The sequence below is a fragment of the Rana temporaria genome, chromosome 4 (assembly GCF_905171775.1).
Source record: "Rana temporaria chromosome 4, aRanTem1.1, whole genome shotgun sequence".
Taxonomy (NCBI): domain Eukaryota; kingdom Metazoa; phylum Chordata; class Amphibia; order Anura; family Ranidae; genus Rana; species Rana temporaria.
The window spans coordinates 65,515,089-65,529,522 of record NC_053492.1 but is presented as its reverse complement, the minus strand read 5'-3'; the positions used below and the strand labels follow the sequence as shown (position 1 = coordinate 65,529,522).

Here is a 14,434-nt window from a genome sequence, read left to right as displayed (position 1 = left end):
GCGGTCGTTCGTTTCTGAATCGGCGTAAATACTCATTTGCATTTTCCTCGCGTAAAAATACGGAAGCGCCACCTAGCGGCCAGCCTTAAATTGCCGCCTAAGATCCGACGTTGTAAGACACTTACACCTGGCAGATCTTAGGGATATCTATGCGTAACTGATTCTCTGAATCAGTCGCATAGATACGACTGGCCGGACTCAGAGATACGACGGCGTATCAGGAGATACGACGGCGTATCAGGAGATACACTGTCGTATCTCTTTCTGAATCCGGCCCAGTCTGTTTGGAAAAATATATTTACCAGCATAGAGGTTGCTCAGATAAATTTGAAAAAGTATAGGCCCCCTGGCTTGATACCCCAGCTCTTAGTGCTCAAGATTTAATAACTAACAGGATTCTGTAATTGACCTGACCGCATTTGATTTGCACATTGGCATTCAAGACAACAGCATTTCTACTTAGAGGTAGTAAAGTTTTTTTTTTTTTGGACTTTTACCTACATTGAATATCTCCTAAACTTGCGATGTTTAGAAGATATTCCCAATAGAGGCAGTCATTGATGTCACTGGTGAGTGCGCTCTGCATGAAGGACATCATGGTGGCTCCAGCTACTCATACAGCCGGAGCCCGCGAACCCAGAAAAAAAGACCACGTGAAGATGGAAGCCCTGTCAGTGGTGATAGAGTGCCACTGGAGGGCTTTGTCCTAAGGCAAGTATTTCATAATGTGCTAGTATGCAATGCATACTAGCACATTATGCCATTGCAGGAGATTTTTTTTTGACAGTCAGTGTTTACTACCACTTTAACTTAAAAAGCAAGGGAAGAGACGCCTCTAAGTGTAGTTGTTTTAAACAATTTAATAAGTAGATAAGTACAGGCAACTCACATTTGGTAGAGTTCAAATAGGCATTTGTACATAAAATCCTTGGGAGAAATCATCAGGTCTGTCACTTGGTCCTTATTCTGCTGGGCGCTGTGCTGTGGGAAGGTGTCGAAACCGGCGGCGGTGGGGAAACTTTCAAGCCAGGCAGGAGGATGGAGAATTTTCCAGCAGTTCGGCCGCTTAATTGTTCTTATAGGCCGCCGAACTGCTGGAAAATTCTCCATCCTCCTGCCTGGCTTGAAAGTTTCCCCACCGCCGCCGGTTTCGACACCTTCCCACAGCACAGCGCCCAGCAGAATAAGGACCAAGTGACAGACCTGATGATTTCTCCCAAGGATTTTATGTACAAATGCCTATTTGAACTCTACCAAATGTGAGTTGCCTGTACTTATCTACTTATTAAATTGTTTAAAACATCTACACTTAGAAGCGCCTCTTCCCTTGCTTTTTTTGTTACAGTCTTGGAACATGGTTTCTGTTTCTCTATGATGGCAGCCCTGAGGTTATATTTGTGACCCCTACAAAAACAACGATTCTCCATCCATCCCTGGACTTTTTCTCCAAAACTTGTACCTCCCTGAGCTTGGACTCTTCTATACTGTGCAAATCTTGTGTACATTATTATTCTTATCATTACCATACTTTTATTTCTATAATATCAAGGAATTCTTGTATTCAGGTCTTGCGCATTTTTTCCTTGTGTACTACCACTTTAACTCCCTGTTAAAGCAGATGTCTTGAAAATATCAGTAATATTGAATGTATCACTCTATAGCTGCACTATGGGTGGATTCCCAAGTTGTCTATGGAAACTGTGCACTTAAACATACAATTCCAGAGCATTCAACAGTTAAAAAGTGTTCAATAAACATTCTTCCCGATTTAAAAAAAGAAGAAAGTAGTTTATGTGGGGGTAAGCTTTCCCAAACAAACTATTTACTGCACTAACAGGAGTATACAGCGCTGCATTCCGGCAGTTGAACGTGAGCTTCCTACCCCAGAATACAATAGAGGTGGGCTGAGCACTTCTCAGCTATTCACAGGAAGCTTGGTCTTCTATAAATGAATACAAAGCGTCCTCTGATTGGCTGTGGAGCAGATCATCACATTACCCCCTGCCTCTCCACCTCAGCCATTCAAATTAAGCTTTGTATTCATTCATAGAATAAAAACCTTCCTGTGAATGGCTTTGCAGAGCTCACTCAGCTGACTGTTTTGTTCCAAGAAAGGCATGGGAAGTCCCCGTCCCACTACCGGAACACAGCACTGTATACTGTATGTAGAGGAGGTTACATACATTTAACCACTTGCTTACTGGGCACATAAACCCCCTTCATGCCCAGGCGAAATTTCAGCTTCCGGCACTGCGTCGCTTTAACTGACATTTGCGCGGTCGTGCGACTTGGCTCCCAAACAAAATTGACGTCCTTTTTTCCCCCACAAATAGAGCTTTATTTTGGTGGTATTTGATCACCTCTGCGGTTTTTATTTTTTGCGCTATAAACAAAAAAAGAGCGACAATTTAAAAAAAAAATATATATAATTTTTTACTTGTTGCTATAATAAATATCCCATTTTTTTTTTAAACTATTTTTTTTTCTTAGTTAAGGCCGATACGTATTTTTCGACGTATTTTTGTAAAAGAAAAAAAAAAAAAATCGCAATAAGCGACTGGTTTGCGCAAAACTTATAGCGCCTACAAAATTGGGAACAGAATTATGATTTTTTTTTTTACTAGTAATGGCGGCGATCTGCGATTTTTATTGGGACTGCGATATTGCGGCGGACGTATCGGACACTTTTGACACAAATTTGGGACCATTCACATTTATACAGCGATCAGTGCTATAAAAATGCACCAATTACTGTATAAATGTGACTGGCACGAAAGGGGTTAACACTAGGGGGTGAGGAAGGGGTTAAATGTATTCCCTGGGTGTGTTCTAACTGTGTGGGGGAAGGGGGGTGACCGATGCTGTGTCCCTATGTACAAGGGACACAGATCGGTCTCCTCTCCTCTGACAGCACGTGGAGCTCTGTGTTTACACACAGAGCTCCACGTCCCTGCTGTGTTCCCGACAATCGCGTGTACCCGGCGGACATCGCGGCCGCCAGGTACACGCATCGGCTCTTCAGCGATGCGCGGGACAGTGTTTACCCGCTGCACGCCCCCCAGAGGCGCTTGCGGGTAATGCACTTTAAAAGACGTCCAAAGACATCCACTTGGCACTTGAGAGCCGCACTGTTGACGTCTTTTGTCAATAGCGCGGGTCTCAAGTGGTTAATACAGTGCACCTAGAAATTGCACCTGTTAGAGCAGTAAATAGTTTGTTTGAGCCAGCTTGGCCCAAATTAACCATTTAAAAGGGATGTTAAAAGGTGGAGTTAGGCATTATATAGAATTTTTTATTTGAGTGGAGTTACCTTTTTAGATTTTTTTGGAGGAATGTCTGGGTAAAGTATTGTATAGTGCAGAATGCATATCGGACTGGTCACTAACGTGTTTTGGACTTCATAGTATTTAACAGTTTATTTATAAAATATCTGTTGTTGTAATCAAGACCCGTGAGGAATTTTAAAATGTCTGGCACTTGGTTTGCCTGCAAATCAATATAAACTGGTACTACCCTGGCTGTATTTTCCTCTATAGAATGGACAAGGCACCATTCAGACACCCATTGACACCAGGACTCTTCAAGAAAGCGAGAGGACAGTATAAGGAATGACACCCTGCTGGACTGAATCACAGTGTCGGCCGCTGAAATGGCATGTACTCCACCTGCTTGATCACGGTGCTCAACAAAGCCATGGTAGCCGTTCTTCTCCAAAATGCCAGCAACTTTAAGAGCAATGTCTGTATCGTGTTCACTGTGCCACAAGGAGAATTCATACTTATGTTGCGCCGTGCCCATATCTCAAGTGGACACGCAATGTCAATGAAGCACTTGCTTATTTCAAAGGAGGAGTAAACTCTTGTGATCATGATATAGATCTTTTCACCTATACTTTTAAAAACCATTGGCACCAAGTAGTTGGCCAAAATAAAGTACATGCTTGGACTAAATTCACATGGCTGCTTCTCGAAGCTCTTCAATAACACTTTCAATCTTCATCCCAGAAGATCGCAAAGCTTCACATCGTTCCTTCAGCTCGTCCTGGGCTTCCTTCAACTTGTTGTTTAATTCCACATATGAACAACTCTGTAAGTACTGCTTATTTGCCTCACTGGATGCATCATAAGTAGGAATAAAGGACTCTGTTAGAAAACAAACAAATAAGTTAACAACGGAGCAGGGTGATGGTAAGCGAGCACATGGATGAAAGCATCTATTCTATCTACCAAATGGTTTGTTCAGCAATTGACATACCCTTTATGAGTCAACCAACTCTGCTGTGCTATATGGAAGCATAAAAAGAAGCCAACACCACATTGCAGAGCCTGCAATACTGCAGATTCCACCCAACCCATAAGCCTTTGTGCTCTTGGCACTACTAGTCAACCCCACACTGGAAATGTCTATGCCAGGGCTCGACAAATCCCGGGCGTCAGGTCGCCATGGCGACTAGAAATAGTGTCCTGGCGACTTGGCTTGGAAGGTGGGCTTTAGGAGCTGGCGCCATCTGATGGTGAGCCGTTGGTATTACAAGTTATTACCACCATATGTGAGCCGGCGCCATCTGGTGGTGGCCGTTGGTATTACAAGTTAAGCATTACAAGTTAAACAGCAATTCTAATGTCATTTTTCACTACCATCTTCTTCCCTCTAATTAGAACCCCCAAACATTATATATATTTTTTATCCTAACACCCTAGAGCGGGGATATGAAATTAGCGGACCTCCAGCTGTTGCAGAACTACAATTCCCATGAGGCATAGCAAGACTCTGACAGCCACAAGCATGACACCAGAGTCAGATGAGCATGATGGGACTTGTAGTTTTGCAACAGCTGGAGGTCCGCTAATTGCATATCCCTGCCCTAGAGAATAAAATGGCGATCGTTGCAATACTTTCTGTCACGCCGTATTTGCGCAGCGGTCTTACAAGCGCACTTTTTTGGGAAAAAATTACACTTTTTTAAATTAAAAAATAAGACAACAGTAAAGTTATCCCCTTTTTTTTTTATATTATGAAAGATACGCCGAGTAAATTGATACCCAACATGTCACGCTTCAAAATTGCGTCCGCTCGTGGAATGCCGACAAACTTCTACCCTTTAAAATCTTCATAGGCGACGTTTAAAAAAATCTACAGGTTGCATGTTTTGAGTTACAGAGGAGGTCTAGGGCTAGAATTATTGCTCTTGCTCTACCAATCGCGGCGATAGCTCACATGTGTGGTTTGAACACCGTTTACATATGCGGGCGCTGCTCACGTATGTGTTCGCTTCTGCGCACAAGCTCGTCGGGACGGGGTGCGTTTTCTGGCTCCTAACTTTTTTAGCTGGCTCCTAGATTCCAAGCAAATTTGTCAAACCCTGGTCTATGCCAAGCTCCATCCTTTTTGTAAATTACCTAAAGTACCGCCTATACTCACCCCATTTTAGACCAGGAACACCCACTACAAACCTTGAGAGGAACTTTAGCCCCCTTTACCTTTGGCCAGTCTCCCCCTTGTCACTGTACCGCTATCTTTGTATCTGGCACCTACGCAGCACAAAAACCCTGTGAAGTATTTATATTTTAGCAGCAGGAGGGGAGGGGCGTGGAGCAGATTGGCAGAGAGAGAGGGGAAGAGAGGAGAGACACAGCGAGATGATGGAGGCAAGTAAACAGACTACGGTAATCATTGATCAGCAGCCTTGATAAACGTGGTCAGTTTACAGAAGGGTGGGCAGCACAGGCAGGATCAGCCAGGTATTTTAGACAATAGAATAGGACTAATTACACAGCACAAGCACTGTTCTGTTATTTATGCTTTAACCACTTCAATACCGCACACCGTCATATGATGTCCACAAAGGGGGATCTCCTATCCTGGGTGGACGTCATATGACGTCCTGGACTTTGTGCGGTGATATCTGAATGATGTCTGCACCTAGAGGCATCATTTAGATATCATTTTGTTCCACGCACCATAAGAACGATCATAGCGGTGGTTCCGCACGGCGATCCTTTCTCCCAGCCCCCAATGGCACGTGGGAGCCCGGAGAAGCACCGGATGGCGGCGGGAGGGGGGGGGGCATGTCCCCTCTCGCCGCCATCCGGTGCTTCTCCGGGCTCCCCCGTGCCATCGGGGGCCGGGAGAAAGGATCGCCGTGCGCTGGATAGGAAGCATAGAGAGGACTGGTGACCAGATGGTTACCAGTCATCTCTATGACCGTCGGACGCCCGGGCACCCGTAAGTAAAAAAACCGCAATTGCATCTAGTAAGCATTAGATCTGTGAATTTTTTTTCATGATCTTATGCTTTCCAGCCTGGAGGAGAGATGTGAGGTCTTTTTGACCCCGCATCTCTTCTTAAAGAGGACCTGTCACACACTATTTATATTACAAGGGGTGTTTACATTCCTTGTAATAGGAATAAAAGCGATAAAAAAAAAAAGTAAAAAAAGTGTAAAAAATAAATAAATAAGTAAAATAAAAAAGAAATAAAAACGCCCCTGTCCCCGGTAGCTCAAGCTCAGAAGCGAACGCACACGCAAGTCCCGCCCACATATGTAAACGTTGTTCAAACCACACGTGAGGTATCGCCGTGTGCGTTAGAGCGAGAGCAACAATTCTAGCACTAGACCTCCTCTGTAACTCTAAACTGGTAACCTGTAAAAAATTTCAAAGCTTCGCCTATGGAGATTTTTAAGTAACGAAGTTTGGCGCCATTCCATGAGTGTGCGCAATTTTAAAGCATGACATGTTAGGTATCTATTTACTCTGCGTAATATCATCTTTCATATTTTACAAAAAAATTGGGGTAACTTTACTGTTTTGTTATTTTTTAATTCATGAAACCATTTTTTTTCCAAAAAAAAGGCGTTTTAAAAAATGATTGCTCAAAAACCGTGCAAGATAAAAAGTTGCAATGACCGCCATTTTATTCCCTAGGTTGTCTGCTAAAAAACATATATAATGTTTGGGGGTTCTGAGTAATTTTCTAGCAAAAGAATGATGATTTGTACATGTAGGAGAGAAGTGCCAGAATAGGCCCGGTATGGAGGTGGGTATAAAAGTCCGGTATTGAAGTGGTTAAAGGAACAGGATCAATAATAAAAAAAAATTATTATAATAATAAAAATAATAATTGGGTTATAATCACTTTAATGCAGCCATCATCTCGTTAACAGAAAATCTTACCCTCGCTGAGGTCACAAACAAATACAGGGTCAGATGCTACAGCCCCCCGAACATCTTCCAGAATCTGCTCTACAGTAGGTGGCTCTGGTCGAGAAGGAAGGACAATGCGCTTTTTGGCTCTGGAGGTCATCTTGAGAACGTTTCATGAAAAACGTAGTGGTCTGAAAACACAAACACATAGTCCATAACATGTCGCAACAATTTTGTTTTAAAAACGTAATGACAACATTTTATACAAATGTTTAAAGGAGTTGTAAAGGAAAAAAAATGTTTTGCCTAAAATTAATGTCTGCAAGGTAGACAGACAGAATAGTGTAATGATTCTGTTAAAAAATTTGTAAATACCTATTAAATTCCTTCATCTATATCACCTCCGGCGTTCTAGTTTCTGTTCTCTCATTTACTTCCTGGTTTGCGGCACTCGTTCATGTAAGAACTACATTTCCCAGTATGCATTGCGGCACGCCCAGTAATTCACACCTCCTTGAAGTCTCTAACACGTAGAGAGCGTCCTGCCACACAGATGTGGTTCCCAGGAGGGGGTGAGCACGTCACTGACCACCGCAGTAAAGCCTCCCTTCACGGTGGTGAGAAACAATCAGACAAGCAGGAAGTGAACAGAACAGAGAAGAAATAGAGCAACTTCTGAGCAAAAACGAACAAAGAGGAAGTGAAAAGAGGAATGTCTGCAGGTAAAGGATGCTTATTATGAAAAAAAGTTTTTCTTTACAACCCCTTTAACCACTTAAGGACCGCCTCCTGCACATATACGTCGGCAGAATGGCATGGCTGGGCACATGTACGTACAGGTACGTCCAGTACTAGTACCCAGCCGTGGGTCGCGGGCACGCTCCCACGACCCGGTCCGAAGCTCCAGGACCCGATCGCCGCTGGAGTCCCGCGATCGGTCCCCGGAGCTGAAGAACGGGGAGAGCCGTGTGTAAACACAGCTTGCCCGTTCTTCACTGTGGCGGCTGCATCGATCGTGTCATCCCTTTTATAGGGGGACACAATCGATGACGTCACACCTACAGCCACACCCCCCTACAGTTGTAAACACACTTCAGGTCACACATAACACCATCAGCGCCCCCTTGTGGTTAACTCCCAAACTGCAACTGTCATTTCCACAATAAACAATGCAATTTAAATGCATTTTTTGCTGTGAAAATGACAATGGTCCCAAAAATGTGTCAAAATTGTCCGAAGTGTCCGCCATAATGTCGCAGTCACGAAAAAAAAAAAAAAACGCTGATCGCCGCCGTTAGTAGTAAAAAAAAATAAAAAAATAAATAAAAATGCAATAAAACTATCCCCGATTTTGTAAACGCTATAAATTTTGCGCAAACCAACCGATAAACGATTATTGCAATTTTTTTTTTACCAAAAATAGGAAGAATACGTATCGGCCTAAACTGAGGAAAAATAAAATTTTTTTTTTTATATATTTTTGGGGGATATTTATTATAGCAAAAAGTAAAAAATATTGCATTTTTTTCAAAATTGTCGCTCTATTTTTGTTTATAGCGCAAAAAATAAAAACCGCAAAGGTGATCAAGTACCACCAAAAGAAAGCTCTATTTGTGGGAAAAAAAGGACGCAAATTTTGTTTGGGAGCCACGTCGTACGACCGCGCAATTGTCAGTTTTGCAAATCGCAAAAAGGGGCAAGGTCCTTTAGAATCAAGTTTAGATGCATTTTGGTCCGGGTCTTAAGTGGTTAAGGAAAGCAGATAAGTTAGGGCCTTTGTTTAGTTTAAGTTCTAGGGCTAAGATAAGTAAGGTGTGGCCTGGTGATCCTGACATTGAAGGGCCTTGTTCAGGCGCTTCCTGTTATGGGGAGACAACCATCTTTCAATTGCACTCTACCTCCAGTGAACTGTGTTAAAGCGGAGGTTCACCCGCACATGACACTTTTTCCCCTTAGATGGATGCTCGTTTTGTCTAGGGGAATCGGCTAGTTGTTTTAAAATATGATCCGTACTTACCGTTTACGAGATGCATCTTCTCCGCCGCTTCCAGGTATGGGTCTTCGGGACTGGGCGTTCCTATTTTGATTGACAGTCTTCCGAGAGGCTTCCGACGGTCGCATCCATCGCGTCACGATTTTCCGAAAGAAGCCGAACGTCGGTGCGCAGGCGCAGTATAGAGCCGCACCGACGTTCGGCTTCTTTCGGCTACTAGTGACGCGATGGATGCGACCGTCGGAAGCCTCTCGGAAGACTGTCAATCAAGAAGGAACGCCCACTCCCGAAGACCCATACCCGGAAGCGACGGAGAAGATGCATCTCGTAAACGGTAAGTACGGATCATATTTTAAAACAACTAGCCGATTCCCCTAGACAAAACGAGCAGGAATCTAAGGGGAAAAGAGAAAAAAAATCCTAATTGGGTGAACTCCCGCTTTAAGCCATGTTATGTTTCGTTGCTGCCATTTATTGTGATTGGTATCACAATGTACAAAGACACATTGTAGTGTGCTGCACTGGCCAAAAGTGATGTGTAGCGTTGGCAGCCCAGAATGGACTGCCTTAAAGGGATAGTTCTCCTTTACCACAAAGCTGCCAATGCTAATAAGGGGCAACTATAGATAAAAACAAACTATGCAGCTCTGGCTAAAGGTGAATAAAGCCCTTGCTATAGGTGTAGGTCATTTACATACCTTATAAAACCTGACTGGAATACTACCAGGACGCTGCTAAGTGAGGCCTAGTCATCCTCCACCATGACAGGAGTGAGCCCTCAAATGCTGAGCTCAGAGCTACTGCATCGGGAGAGAAGGAGCATTAGTGGAGGTTTGAATCAAAGAAAGAGTTCACTCCGGTGATGGTGGAGGTGAGCAGTGATGACTAGGCCTCACTTAGCAACATTCTGAGGAGTTTTTCAGTCAGGCTTCATAAAGGTATGTAAATGGTCTACACCTATAGCAAGGGCATCATTCATCTCTAGTCAGAGCTGCACAGTTTGTTTTATTCTACATAGGCAGTTTTTTTTTTTTTTTGTAAAGGCGAACTATCCTTTTAATCACTTCCTTACTGGGCACATATACCCCCTTCCTGACCAGGTGAAATTTCAGCTTCCGGCACTGCGTCGCTTTAACTGACAATTGCGCGGTCGTGCGACTTGGCTCCCAAACAAAATTGGCGTCCTTTTTTCCCCACATATAGAGCTTTCTTTTGGTGGCATTTGATCACCTCTGCGGTTTTGATTTTTTGCGCTATAAACAAAAATAGAGCGACAACTTTGAAAAAAAGTCAATATTTTTTACTTGATGCTATAATAAATAGCCCATTTAAAAAAAAAAAAACACAATAGGCGACTGGTTTGCGCAAAAGTTATAAAGCTTACAAAATAGGGGACAGAATTATTATTAATTTTTATTATTAAATTTTTTTACTAGTAATGGCGGCGATCTGCGATTTTTATTGGGACTGCGACGTTATGGCGGACACTTTTGACACATTTTTGGCTCCATTCACATTTATACAGCGATCAGTGCTATAAATATGCACTAATTACTGTATAAATGTGACTGGCATTGAAGGGGTTAACACTAGAGGGTGAGGAAGGGGTTAAATGTGTACCCTGAATTGTGTTCTAACTGTGGGGGAAGGGGGGTGACTGGAGGAGGTGACCGATCGGTGTCCCTATGTACAAGAGACACAGATCGGTCTCCTCTCTTCCCTGACAGGACGTGGATCTCTGTGTTTACACACACAGATCCACGTCCTTGTCTCTGTAACCGCCGATTGCGAGTGCCTGGCGGACATCGCAGGGCCCCAGGCACGCGCATCGGTATCTTAGGAATGCGGTGGGCACGCGCGTGCCCTCTAGTGGCGCGGAGGACGCATATATGCGTCCTCTCAGAGAATTAGAGCCACCCTGCGGCCGCACATATTCGTACGGCCGTCGGGAAGTGGTTAAAGTAACTTTTGTCAACATGTGTGCATTTACTGCACGTCCCCTGTGACATGGACACTTCCTATTGGCTGTTGAGCTTTGGGGTACTCTCAGGATCCAGAAGAGGAGTGACATTAGCAAGAGGGGGGCTGGCAAGCACAGGGCATTTCTACAGCACTGGATTAGTGGTCCCTGAACCTGGAACTGGAGCCAGCAAGGGATCCAGGCTGATTTCGAGTATATTTTGCTTCACAAGGTAGAAAAAAAAAAAAAGTAGGTTAGAGTTAGGTTTTGCCCACAGCTTTAATTAGAAATATACTTGCAAGTCAAATTCTGATCTGATACACATTTATAAAGAGGAATGTGCAAACACAAGGTAAAAAAACATCAAGGTCTGAGGAATTCACAGGACACGATGCCTGTAAGGAAAGCCAGGGTCAATCCTTTCACATGAGGAACAGATGGCGGTTAGATAAATCTTAGCACGTCTGCTCAGGGTAGAAAGCGTGCCTACATAAAGGACAAAGCAGCAGCAACTCATTAAATATATTTCGATTACCATCTATGGCATTATTAAAACCAAAAATGGCGTCCTAGCAGAAAATAATACATTCGGGTCAATACCTGTACCTTGTTAGATAGAGAATCTTTTAGACCCCTTTCACACTGGAGGCGTTTTTCAGGCGCTTTAGAGCTAAAAATATCGCCTGAAAAAAGTCTTTACAGCGCTTTACGAGCAGTGAATACACCACTCCTAAAGCGCCCCTGCCCATTGAAATCAATGGGAGCTTTAAACCCTTTATTTAGCTGCTAGCGGGGGTGAAAAGCCCAGGCGCTGTCAGCGTGAATGGGCTCTTACTGGTCTTTTTTCTTTTTGCGCTTACAGGAAATGTACTTATTCAATATAGAAGCACTAGAGAAAAGCAGCTACACATGAGTGCTATGCTTCATTACTGGAGCAATAGAGCTGGGTATAATATCACGGTTCTCATGAATGTGACTTCACAGACTCCATGGAAGTTGGCGGGCCGATATTTCAAAGTACTAATGACTCAAAACATGAGTCTGATAGCTGCATTAAAATGTTTCTTACAGCTGCCTATCAAGACTCAGATTATCTTAACCACTTGTCGACCAGCTCATGTACATTTGCTGAGGTAGGTTGGCTCTCTTACACGAACCGACGTACCTGTAACAAGGGAGGATATCAGACACGAGTGCGCCCGCCGCGTGAGCTGACCCGATGTCCGCCGGCTACCCATGATCACTGTATACAGAGGCAGAACAGGGAACTGCCTATATAAACAATGCGATTCCCTGTTTTCACAGGGGCAATTATTATTATACACGATTTATATAGCGCCAACAGTTTTGCAACGCTTTACAATGTATAGGGGGACAACACAATTACAGTACAATACAAAAGGTACAGGAGGGTCTGTAGTTTGTAGATGCAATATCTTTTGCGCAAATAAATCATTATATGCCTATTGCAATTTTGTCTCTGTATATTATTATGAGTGCACTTGTCATATCTCTGTATATTATTATGAGTGCACTTGTCATATCTCTGTATATTATTGGGAGTGCACTTGTCATATCTCTGTATACTATTGTGAGTGCAGTTTTCATATCTCTGTATACTATTGTGTGTGCACTTGTCATATCTCTGTATATTATTATGAGTGCACTTGTCACATCTCTGTATGTTATTGTGCGTGCACTTGTCATATCTCTGTATATTATTGGGAGTGCACTTGTCATATCTCTGAATATTATTGGGAGTGCACTTGTCACATCTCTGTATATTATTGGGAGTGCACTTGTCATATCTCTGAATATTATTGGGAGTGCACTTGTCACATCTCTGTATGTTATTGTGCGTGCACTTGTCATATCTCTGTATATTATTGGGAGTGCACTTGTCATATCTCTGTATATTATTATGAGTGCACTTGTCATATCTCTGTATATTATTGGGAGTGCACTTGTCATATCTCTGTATATTAATGTGCATGCACTTGTCATATCTCTGTATATTATTGGGAGTGCACTTCTCATATCTCTGTATATTATTGGGAGTGCACTTGTCATATCTCTGTATATTATTGGGAGTGCACTTGTCATATCTCTGTATATTATTGGGAGTGCACTTGTCACATCTCTGTATATTATTGGGAGTGCACTTGTCACATCTCTGTATATTAATGTGCGTGCACTTGTCACATCTCTGTATATTATTGGTAGTGCACGTGTCATATCTCTGTATATTATTGGGAGTGCACTTGCTTTATCTCTGTATATTATTGGTGGTGCCCGTGTCATATCTCTGTATATTATTGGGAGTGCACTTGCTATATCTCTGTATATTATTGGGAGTGCACTTGTCATATCTCTGTATATTATTGTGAGTGCACGTGTCATATCTCTGTATATTATTGTGAGTGCACGTGTCATATCTCTGTATACTATTGGGAGTGCACTTGCTATATCTCTGTATATTATTGGTAGTGCACTTGCTATATATCTCTGTATATTATTGGTAGTGCACTTGCTATATCTCTGTTACCTTTATCACAGAGCAGTAATAAGCAAGCACTGTGCAGAAAGCTCATCCTGCCATGCTCTAGTAGAGGTGAAGGGTCTCTGTCACCCTGTGGCCCTCTTGCCGTCCATGCTGACCTGTAGAAGCAGAGCTCTCCCATTCCCCTCCCCCTCCTGCAGACACATCATCCATTCTCTTCCTGCTTCCGATGTGGTGTACACAGCTCCTTCCAATCACTTCTCTGAAATAATAATGCACACCTCTTGCTCTCCTTATTCACAGACAGACCCATGAGCAGATCACACAATACCTGAGAGATCTCTCTTTCTTCTGCTCGCACACAGCTGGGTTTTCTTACAACGTTGCTCTATGCTGCCTCCCTGAAACCAAGCCTCGCTTTCATATACCCATAGTGCTCGGGGTTCCCACTTCCTTCCTGTTGCCATGCAACCACGGCTAACAGGAAGAGTAATCAGCGCCAATGAAATGTAATTCAATCAACTTTATTTAAAGCAAATCCAAACTAAAACCATTGCCTTAAGAATAAGCTGTTTGTGTAAATCATTATCACGAATATTTTTTTTAACGATCCTTTTGTAAATTTACCTTTACCTGCTAAAGTTTGTACCCCTCCATCTTCCTTGTGTCCTCCATTTCTCACTTCCTGTTTTGAAGCATGTGCATAATCTCTCCCTAATGCTGGACAGTGGGACTACATTGTCTTGGCTTCAATTACGTACATGCATGCTAAGGTCTCGTGTATACAGGCATACTACAGTGTATACCCATGCAAGGGCTGTGTTTACTTGCACAGG

At 43.0% G+C, this 14,434-nt stretch overlaps 1 protein-coding gene across 2 annotated transcripts; it reads right to left on the bottom strand.

Moving 5' to 3' along the window:
* Window positions 1-3,401: 3,401 nt before the first annotated feature.
* C4H19orf25 (chromosome 4 C19orf25 homolog) lies at window positions 3,402-14,068 on the bottom strand. 2 transcript variants are annotated; one of them, XM_040348513.1, is made up of 3 exons: window positions 13,930-14,068; window positions 7,176-7,336; window positions 3,402-4,142 (listed from the first exon to the last, which is right to left on the bottom strand). In XM_040348513.1, exons 2-3 carry the CDS (start codon window positions 7,303-7,305, stop codon window positions 3,952-3,954), a joined length of 321 nt encoding a protein of 106 aa, XP_040204447.1. In that variant the 5' UTR covers window positions 7,306-7,336; window positions 13,930-14,068; the 3' UTR covers window positions 3,402-3,951. The 2 variants fall into 2 exon arrangements, with proteins under 2 accessions (XP_040204447.1, XP_040204448.1); XM_040348514.1 differs by lacking the exon at window positions 13,930-14,068 and adding an exon at window positions 13,644-13,912.
* Between the last annotated feature and the right edge of the window lie 366 nt (window positions 14,069-14,434).